General features: G+C 40.0%; 1 protein-coding gene across 1 annotated transcript in view; it reads right to left on the bottom strand.

Annotated features, from left to right (window-relative positions):
• LOC124799149 overlaps positions 1–22,462 on the bottom strand; it is a 162,484-nt gene that overhangs the window by 33,999 nt on the left and 106,023 nt on the right. Inside the window, exon 4 of the mRNA XM_047262687.1 lies at positions 16,769–17,010. Coding sequence (XP_047118643.1) covers positions 16,769–17,010 — 242 coding nt within the window. The remainder of the gene's footprint in view (positions 1–16,768; positions 17,011–22,462) is intronic.

Genomic DNA, 22,462 nt, shown 5'->3' with positions numbered 1-22,462 from the left:
AAGGTAAATTTTGATAGTCTGGTGCGTGAACCATTTACAAGCGCAAGTGAACTGTTGTAAAATAATGTAGATGTATCAACAATCATATAGGACCATGGGCAGTTCTGGTCGAGATTGCTGTGTTGTAGGCAGTGGTACCCTCCAGTTGTACTGAATAAAATGTAAGTTCTTGTATCAGTAATATTTAGGTACTGCTATATCTGGAGTTGTGCAAGAGAATGGACTCCATATCTGAAATGTGGGATGCATTCAAATTTAGGGATCTGTAATGTCCCCTTGATGGTTCTATTATGCTGAATGCTGCTGGAAAAGGCACACTGAACCTTAAGGAGTAGTATGTACTTCACATTGCACTGTGTGAAGCATTCTATAGAAATTATAAACAATCCTTAATTTGAATGAGGATGTTTGTAATGTCTGATAGTACTAGATGGATCAGTATTGAAATATAAAGCTTGGATGCTTAACAGGAACTGTTCCCTTCTAGTAGTACACATAACTACTTGAAACTAAACGTTGTTACAAGAAATATAAAACTGTGTATCACTGATGGGTCATATGGACCAATACTGCAAATTTCTCGGATAAAAATTGTGCCTGTAAGAACGAACATGGAATAAGTGTCTTGCCATATTTCTGTTAGCAAGTTTACACTTTGAGAAAAGGAACTCAGTACTTCCATTAAATTGTTCACAGCTCGTGGTTTAGTGGTTAGCATTGCTGCCTCTGGATCATGTGGACACGCGTTCAATTCCTGGGGATTTTCTCCACCCGGGGACTGGGTGTTTGTGTTGCCATCATTTCATCACCATTCAGCAAAATGGCGAGACTGGACAGTGAAAAGATTGGGAATTTGTAGGGGCATTGACAACCATGCCATCGAATGCCCCACAAGCCAAAAAACATCACCACAAGGACTGTGAATATTTAACAGAAATTGTACTGTACTTGGGTTGCAGTTTTAATAACTGATTACAGTCTGAAGTGTTATACTGCAGAAAACGGAAGAGGAAGAAGATGTGTTCCTATTTTTGTTAAAAACTGTGTCATGTGTAATTCAGTTAATGTACATGATTTTTATCTAAACTAATATTCTGAAGCATTTGTCATTGAGCTGTCAGTAAATAATTCTTGTTGTTAACTGTAGCGATATATGGGGCACCTTCTGATAATCTCGGAATCTTCATTATTAGTAAAATATTGAATGGTCTCTTTGACCATGGTGGTCAGAGATGTAGTATTAATCCACATTCATATTTATACTCTGAAAACCACTGTTCAATGCATCGCAGAGGGTACATGCCTTTGAACCAGTTACTAAGGTTTCTTTCCATTCCATTCACATACGGAGTGTGGGGCAACCTCCTTTGTAGACTGACTGCACTTCTCAAGTATTCTACCAATAAATCAAAGCCTGCTACCTGCTTTACCCACAACTGAGTCTGAGATCATTCCATTTCATATGCTTACAAAGTGTTACACCCACGCATTTGTGTGTGTTGGCTAATTTCAGCTGTGACTCACTGATACTGTAGTCATTTATCAAGATCTGACTGAATATTTATGCTGCTTTTTTCAGACAGTACTTCATTATAAGTAACCACATTATCTGTAAAAAGTATGAGGTTATTATTAATATTATCTGCAAGTTCAGTCATATGATATTTGCCACAATAGAACTGAGCTTCAATAGAAGATAGTCGGACACATAAATGAAGAAACAATTGGGGTGTTTAAATCATGCCTCAAAATGTGAACTGGAGACATCTACATCTACACGGCTACTCTGAGCCCCACATTCAAGTGACTGGCAGAGGCTTCAATGAACCACTTTCACACTATTTCTCTACCATTCTATTCTTGAGCAGCACGTGGGCAAACTGAATACTTAAATCTTTCCAAGTAAGCTCTGATTTATCTTATTTTGTTACAATGATTATTTCTTCCTATGCAGGCAGGAATCAAAAAAATTATTTTCACATTTGGAGGAGAAAATTTGAGATTGAAGTTATGTGAAAAGATCTTACCACAACACCTTTGTTTTAAAGATTACCAGCCAAGCTCACAAACCATAGCTGTGACAGTCTTACCACTGTTTATTATTTGTAATCAGGAGAACAAGAACTCTTCAGAAAATTTGCACTCTTTATTGCCTATTAGTTAATAACTTGCTGTTTTGTTTGACATAAAATTAAATATAGGATATATAAAACCAATACTGACTAGAGATAGGCAAGAAATTACACATTTCTTCAAACCTTAGTTCCTAGCATTTTTTTCTCTCTAATCTTGCTACAGCTTTACATGACGTGCTTTCCTTTCTGCAAAAGAATCTATTACCTCATCAAATTTCATCAAACGTTCTACTACATAAAAAATCGAAATGTTGTTACCTAATACTGAAAAATCTGTTAATACAAATAATACCCAAGACTGATGTGGTGAGACTGTTTTGGCACAAATGGCCATTTTTATAAAACGACAGAATATAATCCAATAAGTACCAATATCAAATGCGTGTTAGGCCTACTACAAGCAAAACGCTTGATGTTAGAAAATAGTTTCACTTTTCATTTATACGCACCAGCTTCTCAAGCATGAGATCGAAAAGTAGTATTACGAAATTTTTATATAAATTTGGAATCGCCTTATTCTTCCATAATTTGCATGATGTCACCGTTTCTTCTCCTTCCTCGTTCTAACAAACAATCTTGTCATCACCAATTCTGTAGCTATTGCTACCACTGTCAAAATCTGTTCACCGATTAACTTCACTAACCCTGCCAGAATCACAGGTTTAGTTATCCCGCGATTATTTCCCGGTTAGGCATTATTACATGTTCGAACAACACGTTTTCCGCATTACTTCCAGAATAGAACTTACGCGGCTGCTAGCCGGGGACTGTACTACTGGTCCGTACTAGTGTAGCGATCTGGCCAAAAATTTCCTGTCAAAATTTCATTTTCTTGGACACGCCGAGAAGATAATACGTGATCTTTCTCACCTGTTATTCCTGTCAATCGTTTATTTCCATTCTGGTAGTCTGAATCTATGGATTTCGCTAGTAATTATAACAATGCTGATCTTTCGCAAACCCAATCAACCACATAATCGGACAGCAATTGGCATTCAACCGTTCGGCTTTACTCCCTCAGCTCGTATAGCCCCGTCCCCTTTTGTCTGCGGAAAGTTTATTTCTAGATACGACGAGGATTCTCCTGACAGAGACATCACGAACACTACACATGCATTCAAAAGTCAGCTTATGATTCATTCAGAAATCAACTTAAAGTGTGTTCAAAAATGTTCACAACCAACATTGAAGCATTTCAAAATCATATGAATAATCGCTAGACAAACATGCGCTGGATACTAGGTGCTTTGTGAAACAAGTTTTTTTCCTCAAGAATATGAATTTGGCGCCTCCTTTTCCTGGTAGCATCTAGCTGCTTGCCGCGACTGCTTGCACAGCCAACAGCCACATTCCTGTTGCCAGACGTGGGACAATCTATTACTTAAACGTGACTCAACTGCGCAAGTGCATGAGACCGCGCATAGATGCTAAAACAAATCAAATGTAAACAGATGCGACTTCACGCTCACTGGAGGTAATTTGTTGTTATGAAGCACTGCATAGTCTTCCTAAAGCCTTTGACACGTTTTCAATTGGCAGATGCTTGTATGAGCAATGTGTGTCATTGTTATATACGGCGCATTTACTTTGCAATTTAAGTTATTTTCGTAATGTAATTTCTTAGACTTTCCTGGCATTTGATGACATCTCGTGGAAATCGGGTTTTCTGCCGGATATCAGCGTCTTCCAAACACGATATTTTGACGTCATTACTTGACGTCTTCATCAGGTGATCCCTGAGACTGGCTGCTTGCTGGACCGGGTCGCATATTTATGCCTGCCCGGTGCCTGGTGTTCTGTTTGCCGTTCCCTAATCGGTCCGCGCCCGCGAGTCGCGCTATCCTGCCACTCTAGGTGTTCCCTGTTCCGTTCGCGCCCACTCCGGCCGCCTCCAACTGCGGTCGTGGCCTCCTGGTGTTGCCTTCTCAGTCCGCACCCATGAGTGGCACTCCCCTGCCGCTCTGGACGTTCCCTATTCCGTCCGCGCCCACTCTGGCCGCCTCCGACAGCGGCTGAGGTTTCCTGGTGTTCCCTTCTTGGTTCATGCCCGCAGTGTGCGGATGTCTGAGGCTCGTTGTTGGTGTTGGAAACATATTTTCTCCAGTATTGCTTCAGCAGTTCAAATGCCGGGTTCCACGCAGTGCTTAGCTGGTATCCTGCTTCCCGGTTAATCAGGTTTTGTGCCATCTTTATTTCTATAGATTCAGTGATGACACTATCCCAGAACCTGGGGGGCTGGACCATGACCTTGGTGTTCTCATAATCCATGGAATGTTCCAACTCTAGGCAGTGTTTTGCTACTGCTGATTTTGCGGCCTGCCTTAGCCTGGTATGTCGCTGGTGTTCCTTACATCTGATTTCCACCATTCTCATCGTTTGGCCAATGTAAGACATACCGCATTCACAAGGAATATTGTAAATGCCAGGCTTCCTTAAGCCCATGTCATCTTTGACTGTTCCAAGTAAAGCCCTGATTTTTCTAGGTGGGCAGAAGACACTCTTGATGTTATGTTTCATTAGTATTCTGCTGATCTTGGCAGAAACAGGCCCGGCATACGGTAAAAATGCCAGCTTCTTGATTTCTTCTGCTTGCTCATTCTCCGGTGTATCCTGACGTCTGGTGGGATGTAGAGCTCTGCGGATGTCCCTGGATGAGAATCCATTGTTAGCAAACACTTTTTGAAGATGTTCAAGTTCCTCTGCCAGGCTGTCAGAATCAGACAGTGTCTGGGCTCGGTGTACGAGTGTTCTAAGCACCCCGGTCTTTTGTGCTTGGTGGTGGCAGCTGTCGGCCTGTAGGTATAAGTCTGTGTGTGTTGGCTTTCGGTACACATTGTGGCTGAAGGTGCCATCCGCCTTCTTCTTCACCAGGACATCCAGAAATGGAAGCTGACCATTCTTTTCTAGCTCCATGGTGAATTTATTTTTGTTTTTTTCTCTCCCTTATGTTTTATTGTTGAAGTACTATTCTGCAGTAGTGGGATACAGTAATATCCTTTGTTAGAGTATCGGTTCTTATCAGTCAAAATTACAAAAATTTAATTGAAAACTAAAACAATGAAAAATTCCCGGAATTTTAAATATATCCCGGTTTTCTCCTGGATAAAAAAATTCCCGGGTTTTTCCCGGATCTCACAGTTGTCCCAGGTCCTATACACCCTGTTCTCCTGTTGCCTCCAGTAAGAACTGCATCTTGGTCTAATATTTTGTGGAACAATCCAGTAAAGGTTTACTGGGTTGTTCTACAAAATATTTCTTTCTAATTTGTAAAACTGACAAAATAGCCACTTTGCAAACAGCAACATTTTCCATCTCCTCACACCTCTTTTTTGGAAAAGAAAAATGGTTGGTGATGGTTCATTTCCTTTCTTCGTCCTCACCAGATTTTCTTTTAGGGGACATGGTAGAGACATGTTGAGCTGTGGTGTTGCTCTGCCACTCCCGAGTCCTTTTCTTGTAAAGCATCTAGTGAATTTTTCTTACATCTTGCATGGTAGGTTCGTTACACCTTAGTTTACAAAGGGATGTCTACAATCAGGCTTCTTTGGAAAAGCCTTTGCTTTGTATCTGAAACAAAGTCCCACACTCAAGTACGTAGAAGCAGTATCTGTACATGCAGATAAAATAAAAGGGATGATAAGCACAACAAGCTAAGTTAAAAAATCAAGTAGTGTATATAAAAAGGAGTGATTAAACCAGATGACTGATAGAAAATTTCACTCCTTTCTCCAGTGGTTGCTCAAAATTCTCCCCAATGGACAACTTCAGTGTAACTGAAACTGGGAGCAATCTGGCAACTGTGTAAATGAAGTGCATAGTATAACTACATGCGGCCACGTGCACTCCTTGCTGCTTCCTGCGATATCTACTGCATTTGATACAAATTTTCTACACTTTTCCTATGCACTACACTTTTCCTTTGTTTCCATACAGCTACGAGTTTCAATTTTACAGGAACTGTCCATTAAATTGGTCAGACTACACCACTGTGTAGAGGAGAACATAGACTGTACCACAAATTAGTTGAGATTCTGTGATAACAATTAATGTCAACACAGTTTTCACTACATAACACTGCTTTAGTAATACTTTTCATGTTCTTATCTTTCAGATTTGGAAATATTTCTCTTTCACTGATCAGGGTGCCTTTTCCATTTCTGGGAGGGACTGTCGCCCTCAGTTTGGTTCTGGTCATTTGTAACTACTGCTACAGACTCAAATTCTTGCAGAATTCCTACTATTTCAATTATTCCCACTCCATTTGTACCAGCTTCTTCATTTAAACCATCCACAAAATCACTCATATTCTACGAAAATCTCATGTAAATACACTAACAAACACACTGCTGATCAGCTGAACAGTATTTATTGGAGCATTTTTCGACAATGCGGCAGCAACAAGAGCTTCATTGATGCATATTGCATTCACTACAGAGCAGCCAAAATAGCTCTGAATAATTAAAATATACCTTATAATTGTAATAAACTGAAAGACAGCTTTGAATGTCTAGACTGGTAAGTCTGTAGCTTGGCATCCCGACATGGTATGGTGACCACTGTGCCTGTCGAACTTGGCCCCTTTCACAAGCATTGTTCATTTAGGAGGCTTTGCAGTCAAAAACAACGTGCACTTAGTGGCTTTAGCAACTGAACATGATTTTCTACAGCCTTTATCAATGATGTATAGTGGATTTTGCACTCTGAAATCTATTCCATCACATAGGAACTGAAAAAAATCTGTACAGCTATGTGCCCAATTCAAAATCAATTAAAAATGTATTTAGGGCTTTTGTATCTGGGCTATGCACTACACCAGAATTCCCAACTTTTTAAAATGAATATAAAATTTTTCTATTGAAAATTTTTTAAAATTCCTGTTAAAATTATTTTTGTTTCATGTTACTGATAAGTTAGGCAGTTTGTTACACCAAATCACACCATTGAGAAATGGACTTCATTCTAATGTTTCTAATTTTGCTATTTGCCAAAAATAGGCAAATTTTGTCCAGGAGTTGTTGTTATGTACATTCCTACACTTCCTTGTTTCATCTGATTAACTGAAATTGATGCAAAGAATATGCTGTTAATTATTTATGTTGCACAGACACTTGAATGCATAAATCTTATTGACCTCTGTAACAACAATATTCTGTTTGAGTGTATTTCTGTTGCACATCCCCTAAGTCAATGCAGTGGTTAAAAAAAGGATATAGACAGATTGTTAGTGGTTGGCTAGGGACTATTCTTGACAGCTAAATACGGGGAAATACAAGATACACCTGATATTTCCACATACAAACTTACCATAGTTTACTCACCAAAGATCAAATTAGTTACCAGTTTCTGTTGCCAATATACACTGAAGCACCAAAGAAACTTGTATAGTCATGTGTATTCAGATGCAGAGATATGTAAACAGGCAGAATAAGGCGCTGTGGTCGGCAACACCTATATAAGGCAACAAGTGTCTGGCACAGTTGTTAGATTGGTTACTGCTGCTACAATGGCAAGTTATAGAGATTTAAGTGAGTTTGAACATGGTGCTATAGTTGGCACGCAAGTGATGGGACACAGCATCTCCGAGGTAGCAATGAAGTGGGGATTTTCGCGTACGACCAATTCACAACTTATTGTGAATATCAGAAATCTGGTAAAACATCAAATCTCTGACATAGCTGCTGATGGAAAAGATCATGTAAGAATGGGACCAACAATTACTGAAGAGAATTGTTCAATGTGACGAAAGTGCAACCCTTCTGCAAACTGCTGCAGATTTCAATGCTGGGGCCTCAACAAGTGTCAGTGAACAAACCATTCAACGAAATGTCATCGACATGGGCTTTCGGAGCTGAAGGCCCACTCTTGTACCATGAATGACTGCACCACATAAATCTTTACACCTCGCCTGGGCCCGTCAACATTGGCATTGGACTGCTGATGACTGGAAACATGTTGCCTGGTCGGACGAATCTCGTTTCAAATTGTATCGAGCGGATGGACATGTGCGGGTATGAAGACAACTCCATGAATCCATAGATCCTGCATGTCAGCAAGGGACTCTTCAAGCTGGTGGAGGCTCTGTAATTGTGTGGGGCTTGTGCATTTGAAGTGATATGGGACCCCTGATACGTCTAGATAAGACTCTGACAGGTGACACGTACGTAAGCATTCTGTCTGATCACCTGCATCCATTCATGTCCACTGCGCATTGCGACAGACTTGGGCAATTCCAGCAGGACAATGTGACACCCCACACATCGTGAACTGCTACAGAGTAGCCCCAGGAACACTCTTCTGAGTTTAAATACTTCCAATGGCCACCAAACACCCAGACATGAATATTATTGAGCATATCGGAGATGCCTTGCAACATGCATTCAGAAGAGATCTCCACCCCTCGTACTCTTATAGTTTTATGGACAGCCCTGCAGGATTCATGGTGACAATTCCCTCCAGCATTACTTTAGACATTAATCAAGTCCATGCAATGTCATACTGCAGCACTTCTGCGTGCTCGGGGGTGCCCTACACAATATTAGGCAGGTGTACCAATTTCTTTGGCTCTTCAGTGTACTATTTATATTATTTACATAGGAGTAATAAGAAGAGTCAGTTATCAATGCCAATAACTGAGAGTTTTTGACATTCACCTGCAGGCCCTAATCATTGAATTATTTATTGATCTCCATAATAATATTCATTTGTTTAGGTCAGTAATAGATGTTAGTTTGAAAAACAAAACCTCTAATAAGGAATTGTCACAACCCACAGACTTGTCTGAACACAGCAGTGCTCTACTAGGCTGACATTTAAACTCTATAATGCCTGACACTAGTGTTGTCATGAGCTAGTGCAGAATTAATTGTTCACATAGTGCTCCCAGTGCAGTGTCACATGATGTAACCAAGTGAACTGCAGCTGTCAAAGCAGTTGCATGCCCAGCTGCCAGAGGCACTGTGTTTTTGTGTATTTATTCCTTTTATTCGTTGTTTCATGAATTTTTATATCTTGTTGTTTGCGCCTTGTTTTCTCACTGTTACTGGTGACTACATTCACTAATTAAAAAAAAAAAAAAGTTTCAAATGGCTCTGAGCACTACGGGACTTAACTTCTGAGGTCATCAGTCCCCTAGAACTTAGAACTACTTAAACCTAACTAACCTAAGGACATCACATACATCCATGCCCGAGGCAGGATTCAAACCTGCAACCGTAGTGGTCGCGCGGTTCCAGACTGAAGCGCCTAGAACCGCGCGGCCACACTGACCAGCTTCAGTAATTCCCTTTGACAAAGAATTATGTTTTCTGCAAGGGATCAGTATGTTAAAATATGGATCTTTTTTCTATCGATTAGCAAGGATGTCAGTACACGATGTACCAAATATAAAGTTCTTACACCTCCAGATGAATGTTTGATTGCTAGTTTTCTGCTAATAAACACATCCAAGCAAAAGTTACCGTATTTACTCGAATCTAAGCTGCACTCAAAGCTAAGCCGCACCTGAAAAATGAGACTCGAAATCAAGGAAAAAAAATTTCCCGAATCTAAGCCACACCTGAAATTTGAGACTCGAAATTCAAGAGGAAAGAAAAGTTTTAGGCTGCATCTCCAAATTGAAACAAAGTTAGTCCATTGTAATATGCGACACAATTTAGGTCGAATGAATGACGATACAGCTACAGTAGTTTGGCTCGAGTCGTAAGCTTAGCAGTTAAGCTTTACCAGGTAGTCATTGCTATGCGTCAGGCAGTCCGTCTGTATTTATATGGGTATCCTTCCTTATCCATGTGCTTTGTCTGGTTTGAATTGATTGCTTATTTTTCTTTGATCTGATAAGTGCCAGTCTCTTTGTTATAGGTGTTTACGTCACTCTAAGCTGAAAATAAATTACTGTACTGTGTCATACATTGTTTCTCGCATTCTGATAATGCGTGTTTACGGCCTGTCGCCGCTTGCTTTTGTGCGCACTACCACTGCTTAAAAGAGAGAGAGAGAGAGAGAGAGAGAGAGAGAGAGAGAGAGAGGATCGTCTCATTAGTGAAACAATGCAAGAGACTGCTATTTGTTGTTACTTACACTGCTGCTTCCTTTGATAATGATCAACAAGAACCAAATAATAGACAGCGTATGATAGAAGATGTTCTGAACGAGAGTTAAGCGAAAATTTTTCTCCGTTTGAAAATCTTTGCAGGCACCTCTTTAGTACATTACATTCTGCACAGAAATTAGAGTCATCTTAGATTTAAAAATCTAGTCACTTGCCATGCTTCATTTCTGACTGTATCACTATTAAGCATAAGAATAATACCAATATAAACATGACATGATATGTATATTCTTCCGCGTTTGCTGTTGTCTCACTATAGTTTCGTAGTTTATTAGGCAGACAGGATTTAAATGAGATAGCAGCAAACACGAAACAATACATGGCAAAATGTTTATATTCATATTATTCTTATGGTGAAGAGAATACTTCATAGAAGTTCCTATTAGCAACTATCTCTTCTCACAGGTACGAAAAATTCAGAACGTAGAGTTGGCCATTATGACAAACATGTCAAACAGTCTTGCCAGTCGGATTTTCGTAGTACATTGAAATGCTGCTACATTCAAAGATGAACAATACAGAATTTGTATTTACTTCGTTGGATAATGTATGAAAATGCAGTGGTCGAAACTCATGGCGGAGAAGAAAGCTCGTCTTCCACCTTTTTTTTAATTTACTTACTGACGCAGAGGTTTTGGTGCCAGTATTTATCTTTGTGCCTACAAAGATTGCCTGTGTAGCGCTACATATATTCGACAGCAGAAGTTAGTTGTGGCGGCATCCACCAACATTTTTCAGAACTTCCGATTGCTTTGCACTCGATTCTAAGCTGCAGGCAGTTTTTTGGATTACAAAAACCTGTAAAAAAAGTGCAGCTTGGATTTGAGTAAATACGGTAGTCAGCCGAAGTTGAGCTGAAAGCAACAAGTGGTAACCCCGATATGGTCTGGAAGGAACTGAACTGCAACTGATTTTGTAAGAAGTGTATGGGATCTTAGAAGAATCAACAGTGTCAAAACTAGAGGTACAGTTACTTCCATTTTGGCCTAATAGCCCCGTACTGTGGTTTTCACAGGTGAAAGCAAGTTCTTGCTACAGCAAAATCACAGCTGATGCAACAAAGTTCGCCCTCGTAGTGAGCCAACTGTATCACCACTTCACAGCTGAGGTGCAACGCATCATCACTGGACCCCTGGAGGCTAATTTCTATGAGAACTTAATGACAGAATTGATATGGAAAGTCACTGCCTCACAAGAGAAATAGTATATGCCAAATTCTTAAGCAACAGGATAATGGAGACATTAAGTAATTGCAATATCTAAAGCATCTGTGCAGCAAGGTAGATATCGTCATTATACTTATTGCATACTCTGTCTATTACACACTCTGTGGAGTGGCAGATTACTACCACAGGTAAAGGCAATAGTGGCATCTCAAACAAATTTGTCATTGGACACTATGGCAGAACTGGGAGACTGCATACAGGAAGCCATCAACCCAGCCCAATTTTGCACAGTTGTGGCACAATGCAGTAGTACAAAAGCCACAGTGACAGTACTGCATGCCAATTACAACTCACTCGCAGCAAAGTTGGAAACATTATGCTTGCAGGTTGGTGGGCTGTTGTCATAAGGTGGCGCTATAAGAAACAAGAGGGCGCTACCGCAGATATTCGAGGAGCCCATCAGCCAGCAACACTAACTCTCCTCAGGTGAGCAGGCTGTATGTTGGTGCCACTGGAGTTTCATCCAAATGCCGGCATCTGTCAGTCATAGGAGCAACCAACTGCCCATCACCATCTCATTGTCTTTTCATTATCGACAGAAGTCCTGGCCTGAAATACCTGGTGGACAATGGTTTGGACCAGAGTATCCTACCACACTCTTCAAAGCATCAGTGCAGGCCACCAACTGCCTTCTGTCTACCAGCTGCCAACAATTTGACTATCGTGACCTACAGCATCCAGAGAATGGACTTGAACTTAGGTTACACCATCCATCCACCTGGAATTTTATTGTCACAGATGTTACAGAAACTATAATCGACACATATCTCTTGGCACATTACAACTTATTGCCGGGTGTGGTGAACGCCCGATTGGTTGACAGCATTGCCAAGTTAACTGTCACTCTGTTTCACGGTAGCGCAGCCATCCACTACCTGATACTCATACAGGCACAAGAGGGTGAGTATGTTTCTCTACTAAGTCTTTTTGTGAAACCCCAGGAGTGCCCACGCAAATACCGCACAATATGGTGCACTATATCGAAACAATGAATGGATGCAGTGTTTATTATGCACTTAATGCAGCAACAGTGTCTGACCATTATGCTGTGTCATTGTTAAGGGACTATAACTATGCATTACATGGTGCAACAATATTCAGTATATTGCACTGCGCAAAAGCCTATATGCACATACCAATGGAGAAAGAAGACATTCCAAATGTTGTAATTATAATGTCATTCACGCTGTTTGAAAGCATGTATATGACATTTGGGTTACAGAATGAGCCACAGACATGGCAAAGGTTTATTGAATCTGTTTTCAAGGCCATCTGCTCTGTGTCTGCGTCATGTGTACCTGGATGATGTGCTTGTGTTTTTGGTCACTCCAGAATAACATCAACAACACCTGTAGGATGTGTTCATGCATTTCGATCATTACGGAGTCATGTCAAACATTGGTAAGTTCATTTTAGTATAAACTGAGGTTACCTCCTTGGGACACAGAATTTCATCTGTGTGCTCTCTACCTTTAACATAGGAAATTGAAGAAATTTTGCAGCTATCTAGGCCAACCACAATCAAGAAAATATATTGGCTTCTACGCTTGCTGAACTTTTATCATCACACCTACCTCACGCACCACAATTGCAGGAACCGTTGACTGTAGTACTGGTAGGACCTAAAGAGAAAGGCAATTTCCTAGTGCAGTGGACTAAGACTATGTGCTCCACATCAGAGGGCACAAAATAAGAGTATGGCTGATGCAGCACTCCTTGCATATCTCAAGCTTGATGCACCCCTAGCTTTAGTAGTGGACACAAGCTATTATGGCTATCAGCACAGTGCTACAACAATGGTCAGAGGTTCCTGGCATATTTCTCTCACAAATTATCGCCATGTCAGAGAAAGTGGAGCACCTATGATGACAAGCTCTTGCCGATATACACAGCTGTTAAATATTTTCAACCACAGACTGAGGCACGAGTATCTGCAGTCTTCACAGGCCATGAACTGTTGATCTATGCATTTAAGTGAAACGGCATCAAATGCTCTCCTCGTCATTACAACCATTTCACATTCATAGCGCAGTTCAGTACTGACATTTCAAGCATTGATAATGTGGTGTCCGACTGTCATTCACATGTCAACAGTGTGACGAGCCCTACTAACTTTTTCCACACTGGTCCTAGCGTAAAAAGATGATAAAGGGATCCGAAAATTCGATGACAATGCTATGTCAGCATTACAACTGCAACTTGTCAATATACCAGAAGAAGATGCCTGACTGTTCTGTGACATATCCCTTGGAAGACCTTCCCATCATTTCTTCCATCAGCATTCAGAATACAAGCTTTTCACAGCATCCACAATGTATGCCCATCTGTCATCTGATGTCCCAATGCTTGGTTTGACCAGGGACAGAAAATGACTGTTGAGAATGGGAACAACAATGTCAACAGTGTAAGGTGTTTTGCCACGTGTATGCACCAACCGGTGATATTCTGAATGTAACTGTATGTTTTCTGCATGTTCACATTGATGTATTGGGTCTGCTTCCTCCATCAAATGGTAAATTTTATTTATTCGCTATGACAGATCATTTCACCTGCTGGCCAGGGGCAGAGCCCAGTCATAACATTACTACTGAACACTGGACTCTACAACTGTGTCAGTGTGATTTGGTTGCCCTCCACATATCATTACTGAACATGCTCAGCAATTTGAGATGGACTAGTTCAGACAGCTTGCCAAGTTTAGCAGGTATGTCCACTACAAGAACTGGGTATGTCCACCACAAGACTAAAAGTTACCATCCCACTAGCAATGGCATGATTGAGTGTTGGCATGGCTCCGTGAAGCTGGTGCTCATCTCACTTGATACAATTTGGACATTGGCTCTTCTTATGGTCCTTTGCTACCGAAATGACATTAACTCTCTGGCCATAGGGCTAGTCTATTGACATCTTCCGTGTGATTTCATTGACACTGATGCCCTGCATACACCCACACAAGCCCAGTCAGAAGTCTAACATTGTCTTAGTGACCATACCGCTCAGATCTGGCCTTCAAAGGCTTCCCATCACAGCACACCACCTTGTTATGTGCTTCAAGATCTAGACAACTGCTTCCATGTCAGGCTCTGTATTGACAGCATGAAACCACCACTGCAACACTGGTTTGTATCATGTGTTACGAAAAGGTATGCAGATGTTGGACATCTCTGTGAACACCAATGCAATGGCTATTTCCCCCAACAAAGTCAAACCTGTGTATGTATTCAAAGAAGCATCATACCTGTCCACAACCCCAGGAAGACTTCAAAATCTTCTGGAGCCTGAGAGCAAGTCACAAGTACTGCAACCATGACGAATGACTGACAGAACAACCAGCAGTGAAGAAAACACATTCTGTATGACATTTTCATTTCCCTGTTGGTTTCCTTGACATTGATGCTTCATTTCTCCTGAGGGGGCTGATATAGCATCTGACATGAGTAGCATCATACATAGTTGCAGAATTAAGTATTTGCATAGTGTTGGTAGTGCAGTGTCATGTCAAGTGAACCACAGCTGTCAAAGCAGTTCAACACCCAGCCAATAGGGCTGCTGTGATTTTTACATGTTTTTCACTTATTCTATGTATTCCTTTATTACTTGTTTTGTGAATTTTCACATCTTGCTGTATGTTCCTCACTTTCTTACTATTACTGATAACTATGTTCACTAGTTCTCTTTGACAAAGAATTCTGTTTTATGCACGGGATCAGCAAAATTAAAATATGATATCTCATTTTTATCAGTCAGCAAGGGTGTCAGAAGACAACACACCCACTGTAAAGTTCTTACACCTTCAGATGTGTGTTTGATAGCCAGTTCCGACTATGAGCACGTCCATCAAAGTCAGTTAGCCAAAGTTGAGCTGAAACCAACAATTCATTTTTTAGTTTCTTTGTAGATATGAAGTTGAAACCCATATTTCATAATGGTTTCCTGTGAACAATAATCTTGGAGGAGCTGGGTGGAGCACAGAAAATGTCATACCACTAGCAAACAATTGTCAACCATGTGATAAACTGTCCTCATTTTCAGTCCATAATGAAGTAACATCACAGCCTTCTGGACTTTCTGAGTCACTGAATTCAATGTCAAACTCAGGACGATTATAGATTTCCATTTTGGAAATCATTGCCATAAAAACAACAGGACGCAGGCTGAATGTGTGTTTTTTTATGTCGAGTATTCAAAGCTCCACATAGTAAAGACAATATCTAGTAGTAACCACCACAAGAACAAAAATTACAGCCAGGCTACAAATGTAGGACTGGATGCTTTCTGATGGCTGAAAACTTAACTATCCATGCTGTAATGGATGTAACAGAGGCTAAGTTTTCAAAGGTCTGTTCATAAGTTGCTTGATTACACTCGGGTTTTAAGTTCTTGTTAAAATAATAGAAACAAGGTAACTCAGCGCCTCATGCTGAGGGGTTAATGTGGACTTCAAATTCTGGCACGATTTGACAATTTGCATAAGGTGAATGAAGAGATAAGTGACAGAAAAAAAATCTTAGGACTACCAGAGCGCTGAACCCAAAACCTTACAATGTGTAATCTGACACTTACCTAATGAGCCACCAAGTGAATAACTGGTTAAGTCTTCTAGCTATGGTGTTTATATTGAATATTAAACCCTTGTACTGACTTGATACCAGTAGCCCTTACTAATCAATCAACAGCTCAAGGCGTATTTCCCGAGTGAGTCAAAAATGGTGTAATAACACCAATCAACAAGAACTGCAATAAGCAAATTGCCTTTAATGGTAGATTCATTGTAGTCTGACATCTTTCCAAAATATTTTGGAAATATGGACTCATTTTTCTGAGCAAAACATAGTGGAGCTTTTATAAAGGATCCTTAAAAGTGACAAATCACATATAGACTTCACTCATGGAATTCTGGCATAAAAAGTAAATTACAACATTTCTTGTAGTCTAGTGTAAGTATTTTTGAGCCCCTTGCACTTATTTTCATCTAAATCATCCGTTCTGTAAAAAGTTGGATAAATGCTATGTCTCTGAACATTTACTTCCCAAAAGCATCAACGGAATTTTGGTTTTTGTGCACCTATATTTGATTTGATTTGTGTGTGTGTGTGTGTGTGTGTGTGTGTGTGTGTGTGTGTGTGTGTGTGTGTGTGCGTGCGCGCGCGCACACACACATGTTCGTGTGTGTGTGTGTGTCACGGGCCTGAGAGGGAGAGAAATACAACAGATAAAACAAATCTGCTTGTCAAGATTCAGAAGCAAAATTTTCAGGCTGTAAGAAAATAAGGTAGGATTTCAGTTACAATACACGTCACCTGGCATCACTGAATACTATCAGATGTTCACAATTTCCCAAGTGCTGATACACATAAGGAAAACCGAAACGAACAGTCAGATCCATAAATGCAGTTTCTTCCATTACTGCAGTTCCAAAATTACCAATTTTCTTTCTTTCTGCCCATTCTCTAATAACAGCACTGTAATCGATGTTATTTTCATGACGAAAATCATTATAGAATATATCTTCAAAGAAGAAAAATCCAGATTTATAAATTTCCTGTAAACAAAAAGGAGAAGGAGAAATTTTCCAACATTAAAAAGCAGACATAAAAAATTCTGATTATCTCCTAATCAACATTTGGGGGAAAAGTACATGCTAAATTCAAAAATAAATGTCAATACAAGATGAGATAGAAAAAGACCAGCACTTACCGACTGCTGAAATAGAAGACATTTGGGGAGCATTGACATAGGAAAACATGAAAAGCCAGTGATAAATCTGTAGCTCTCTAGCTTTTAAGACATTTAGGCAGTTTTCTATCAAGAGAAAAATAAAAAATAATGCCATTTAAATAATTTGATATTATACATGTAGGAAATATACATTATTCACCTGGCAGCACACAAAGGAAGTTTTAAGCACTACTTCAAACTATTTCAAGCCTCAGGTACATTACATTGAAAAGCGATCCCCATTTTAATCACATGGAAATATGATGGCATGAAAGTATTAAAACACTGACTGCTGAGTTGCCACCTCTCTCTTAAAATGACGTATTTTACACCACCTTGTGTGTGTGTGTGTGTGTGTGTGTGTGTAAAAACATGCACAATCCATCAAGAGCAAACTGCCTCATTTTGGACTGCATCCCTTGATTCTCTTGAACCATCTTCCTGGAGCTACCTGACATTTCTGATTTTTCCCCTGCTCCTGCCTTTCTATTCTCTTCTTGGTTCTACCCTTTGTCCACAACCCACATCCTCTTTTTCTCTCTTTTTTCTGTTTTTATTTGTCTTTACAGCATGCCAATGAGAAATCCTGGGTTGATTAAGAAATAAATTTTAAAAAATCTTTAACTAACCTGAAGGCAGTCTCACAGATATGAGCAAAACAGTTATAATATTTGGAGATTGGTTTCAGCACAGCTTTGAAACAGCTATGATCTTACAGCTATATTGGCAACATACAACTTTCTCCCATCAGAGTCACAAGCTTATCCAGTGTCACTATTGAGACAATACTGATAAACAAATGAAGACACGAATAAGCAGCTTCAAACGTCAACACAGGTTGACCACAATAAACAGCCTCTTGAAATATCTTTAGCACTGAGCTTAACTATGCAAACAGCCTCCAGCCATCAAAACATTAAGCACTTTTAAGAATTTAGTAAGGAAGGAAACAATGATTGTTACTAAGGATGGAAACATGGACTGAAGTGTACAGATGTTGAAGCACACTTGAAAAGTTCTGCATATTTATGTATGTCTTCTCAAATCATTTTCATGTCATTTCCAATTTAAAAAAAAAAAAAAAAAAAAAAAAAAAAAAAAAAAAAAAAAAAAAAAAAAAAAAAAAAAAAAAAAGGGGGGCAGAAGATCACATCTTGAAGGTTTAACAGAAAAAAAACTGCAAGTTATAACTAAGTCATAGATTGTCTCCAAGTCTTCCATAGTACGTAATGAATACATTGCATATTTCAAAAAACAAAAAATGATATTTAAAAAAGTTATAACAGAACCCAAAGTAAAGGCAAATGTCTGCTGTATAATTAGTTCCAATAACAAAATGAAAGCTGTATTGAATAAAGTGAAACTGCAAACTGATAACAATTCTCCTCAAAACTCCAATATTAAATTGCACTGTAATGGTAAAGAAATTACTGACCCTGTGTAAATAGAAAATGTGTTCAATACTTATTTTAGCAACACAACTGAGCAATTAGTTGCTGAATTCTAACCTTGCACTAAAAACTGTCCAGTATCATCTGAAAACATCAACATAAATCTTGCTTCATGCTTTCTTTTTCCAGCAACATAGAAAGAAGTACTATTAGTTATAAGAGCTAAAAATGAAGTACTCCACTGGAATAGATGGCATCTCAGGCAGCCTTATTAATATATGTGAAGATCTCATTGCTGAACCATTAGCTCACCTTTGTTGTTATAAAGGTGAGCTAATAGTTCAGCAATCAGATCTCCACATGTTTCAATAAGACTGTATGAAATTTTCACGTTGTGGCTAAAAAGTGCCGACTCAAACTGCTATTCCAGAAAGGCAAAAGGAATGAAGTGGCTACAGGCCCAATGTTCCAGTGTCATACAAAAAATTTTCAAAGAAGAGTATTCGACTTCGTCAAAAAGCACAAATTAGTATCTATAGCACAACATGATTTCAGCAACAGCTGATTGCCTGACACAGCAATTTTTGAACATTTCATTGCAGTACTTCAAAAACTAAGTAATGCGTGTGAAAATGTTACTGGAATATTTCTAGATCTCTCTAAGGCTACTGATACCTTAGACACACTAAACTATTACCTCAGCTTGATAACGTGGAAAGGAACATCTAACATTTGGATAAAATCACACCTATATGGAAGAAAGCAGCTGGTTGAAGAGCAACACCATAGTTTCAACAAATTAACTCAACATTATTCAAAATATGAAACCATTAAACGAATTAACTCAGCATTACTGACTGTATGAAACAATTAAATACAGAGTGTCACAAGGCTGTGCTGGGACCTCTTATATTTCTATTGTATGTGAGTTACCTGTACAAATTCTGAGAGAATAACATTCCATTTTGGTTCAAATAACACACTGATGATAAATGCAAGTGAGACAGTGGCACTAAATTACTATAATGTGAAAAAAAGGTACGCAAATTGTTCAGGTTCAGGTATCTGGTAAGCACCTTCAGGGTCTAGACAACAAAAAGTTCCTGTCTCCAAAATAATTTTAAATGGGAAGCACACACTGAAATAAGTATGGGAAATTGAGCACTGCATTCCACTTAATGAGGATATTAGAAGGATGGTGGCGTGACATCACTTGTGGCTGGACTGCTGTTGAAACTGCTCGTCAATATTTTATAAAGTTTTAATCTTCAGTTACTTATTTCAAAGTTTATTTGTGTTAATATTTGCTGTAAAAGTAACTTATTAGTGGATTTTCATTAAACTCAGTCTTTCTTTGTGTGTTATTGACTCGAGTGGTCTGTTATTCGTGAGAGTGCTTACGTCGTTTGTCCAAGCTTCACACCTCAGTAGTGTGTTTACATTTTGCAGCATGCAGTTGCAACTGTAGTGGTTATAAAGCTAAGTACTGACAAAGTTATTTGTACACTATTATACAGTTACTAAATTTAATAGTTTTTGCAATGTTTAGTGCTGTTTGTAGTTAAATAAAGATTTAATAAACTTCTGGAAACATTCGCTTGCTGTGTTTTTTAGAGTTTACTGTGCATTGAAGTTTTTTAGTAAACTTTGTGTTTCAGTTTTCAGCAGACTTTTCTTATTGTTTCTAGTGAAATATTCCAGTAAAATTTTCATTCAGTATATTAACTTCGTTGAGTGTTCCAGTGGCTGCTTGAATTTTTAGTTTTAGTTAGTAATTTTGTGAAGTTTTGTTGGTATTGGTATTAGCTGTGGTGTAGTAGTATAAATACAAGTAGTTGCTTTCTTAGTAGACAGAGAAGTTTGAGGCCACTATTGTTAGTTTTTTAAATAGTTCTACTGGTGTAACTGAACTTAGGTAATGTGGAGGTATAGGTTTTTTTTTTTTTTCAGTAACTGTAAAATAATTTAAAATAATTTTACCATGAGTGAGAAGTGTGGACTCTGTCATAGGTTTGTGAGTAGTGGGTTACAGTGTGGGATTTGTTCTCAAACTATTTTCATTGGGGGGGGGGGGGGGGGGGGGGATGAGCGGGGAAGCCAGTGGGCATTCTAGCAAGATCCTCTCCTGGGAATTCAGAATCTGCAGTAGAAATAAGTTGACAGAGGAACAGAAGTGTAAGATCTGTGGCCTTCAGGTGCAGTTCAACACGCAAAGGAGGACTAGATAGGTTGAGGAAGATGAAGGGTGGTGGGGAATGGAAACTGGCAGTTGGCAAGAAGGCAGCTAGACGGAGGAGGTATTAGACAGTTATACTTCGCATATTTGCAATAGATTTGACCAACTGTCAAGAGTTGAGTGGAGAGGAGCCTCTTGTAGCTGTAGATGTAGGGAGCATGCAGCAGTCCTCACCAGTTAGGAGGTCCAGGTCAGTTGCAAAGTCTAACAGAAAGAAGAAGGTTCTGCTGCTAGGTAGTTCACGTGGAAGAGGTGTGGGCCAGCAGTTGCAGGAAGTGTTGGGGAGTGAGTATCAGGTCACCAGCATTGTGAAGCCTGGTGCAGGGTTGGCTCAAGTGACTGACAGCATAGAGGAGTTATGTAGGAATTTTATGAAGTAGGATTATGTAGGTAGGTGGAGCAGGGAACAGTCTTGATAGGGACAGGGAATTTGATGTAGGTCGTGACCTGGTTAAGATAGCTACTCAAACTGGTGGCACTAATGCGCATTTCATGCAACTATTTCAGCACCATGATCGGCCACATCTAAATGTGGCTGTTAGGCATATTAACATGGGGCTGGAGAGGGCACTGATGGCAGAGAGCAGCATGGGTCACATTTCAGTGGTGCCAGTAGGGTTTATCAGTAGATAGGGTTTCACTAGGCATGGTCTGCATCTCAATAGGTATGGGAAGGGGAGGCTGGCAAAGCTTATAGGTGACAGTGCAGTGGGTGGTGGTGGTGGTGGTGGGATCACTCACGGAAAAATTCCCGTAGTAGTTGGTATTAGAGCTGCACCTTTTTTACATTGAAGTCAGCTGATAGGTACACCTGCTTAAAGGGAGTCCCTCTAACTAAGGGCTCACCTCCAGAGGAAATCATGTTTACAGGTAGAGAAGGAATTAGCATATTTCATCAAAATATAAGAGGTATTAGAGATAAAGTTAGTCAACTGCTTATACACTCCTGGAAATTGAAATAAGAACACCGTGAATTCATTGTCCCAGGAAGGGGAAACTTTATTGACACATTCCTGGGGTCAGATACATCACATGATCACACTGACAGAACCACAGGCACATAGACACAGGCAACAGAGCATGCACAATGTCGGCACTAGTACAGTGTATATCCACCTTTCGTAGCAATGCAGGCTGCTATTCTCCCATGGAGACGATCGTAGAGATGCTGGATGTAGTCCTGTGGAACGGCTTGCCATGCCATTTCCACCTGGCACCTCAGTTGGACCAGCGTTCGTGCTGGATGTGCAGACCGCGTGAGACGACGCTTCATCCGGTCCCAAACATGCTCAATGGGGGACAGATCTGGAGATCTTGCTGGCCAGGGTAGTTGACTTACACCTTCTAGAGCACGTTGGGTGGCACGGGATACATGCGGACGTGCATTGTCCTGTTGGAACAGCAAGTTCCCTTGCCAGTCTAGGAATGGTAGAACGATGGGTTCGATGACGGTTTGGATGTACCGTGCACTATTCAGTGTCCCCTCGACGATCACCAGTGGTGCACGGCCAGTGTAGGAGATCGCTCCCCACACCATGATGCCAGGTGTTGGCCCTGTGTGCCTCGGTCGTATGCAGTCCTGATTGTGGCACTCACCTGTTCGGCGCCAAACACGCATACGACCATCATTGGCATCAAGGCAGAAGCAA

This window comes from Schistocerca piceifrons, chromosome 5, assembly GCF_021461385.2.
Source record: "Schistocerca piceifrons isolate TAMUIC-IGC-003096 chromosome 5, iqSchPice1.1, whole genome shotgun sequence".
In the NCBI taxonomy this organism is placed as follows: domain Eukaryota; kingdom Metazoa; phylum Arthropoda; class Insecta; order Orthoptera; family Acrididae; genus Schistocerca; species Schistocerca piceifrons.
The sequence above is the reverse complement of the archived record's forward strand: the minus strand, read 5'-3'. Positions and strand labels throughout refer to the sequence as shown.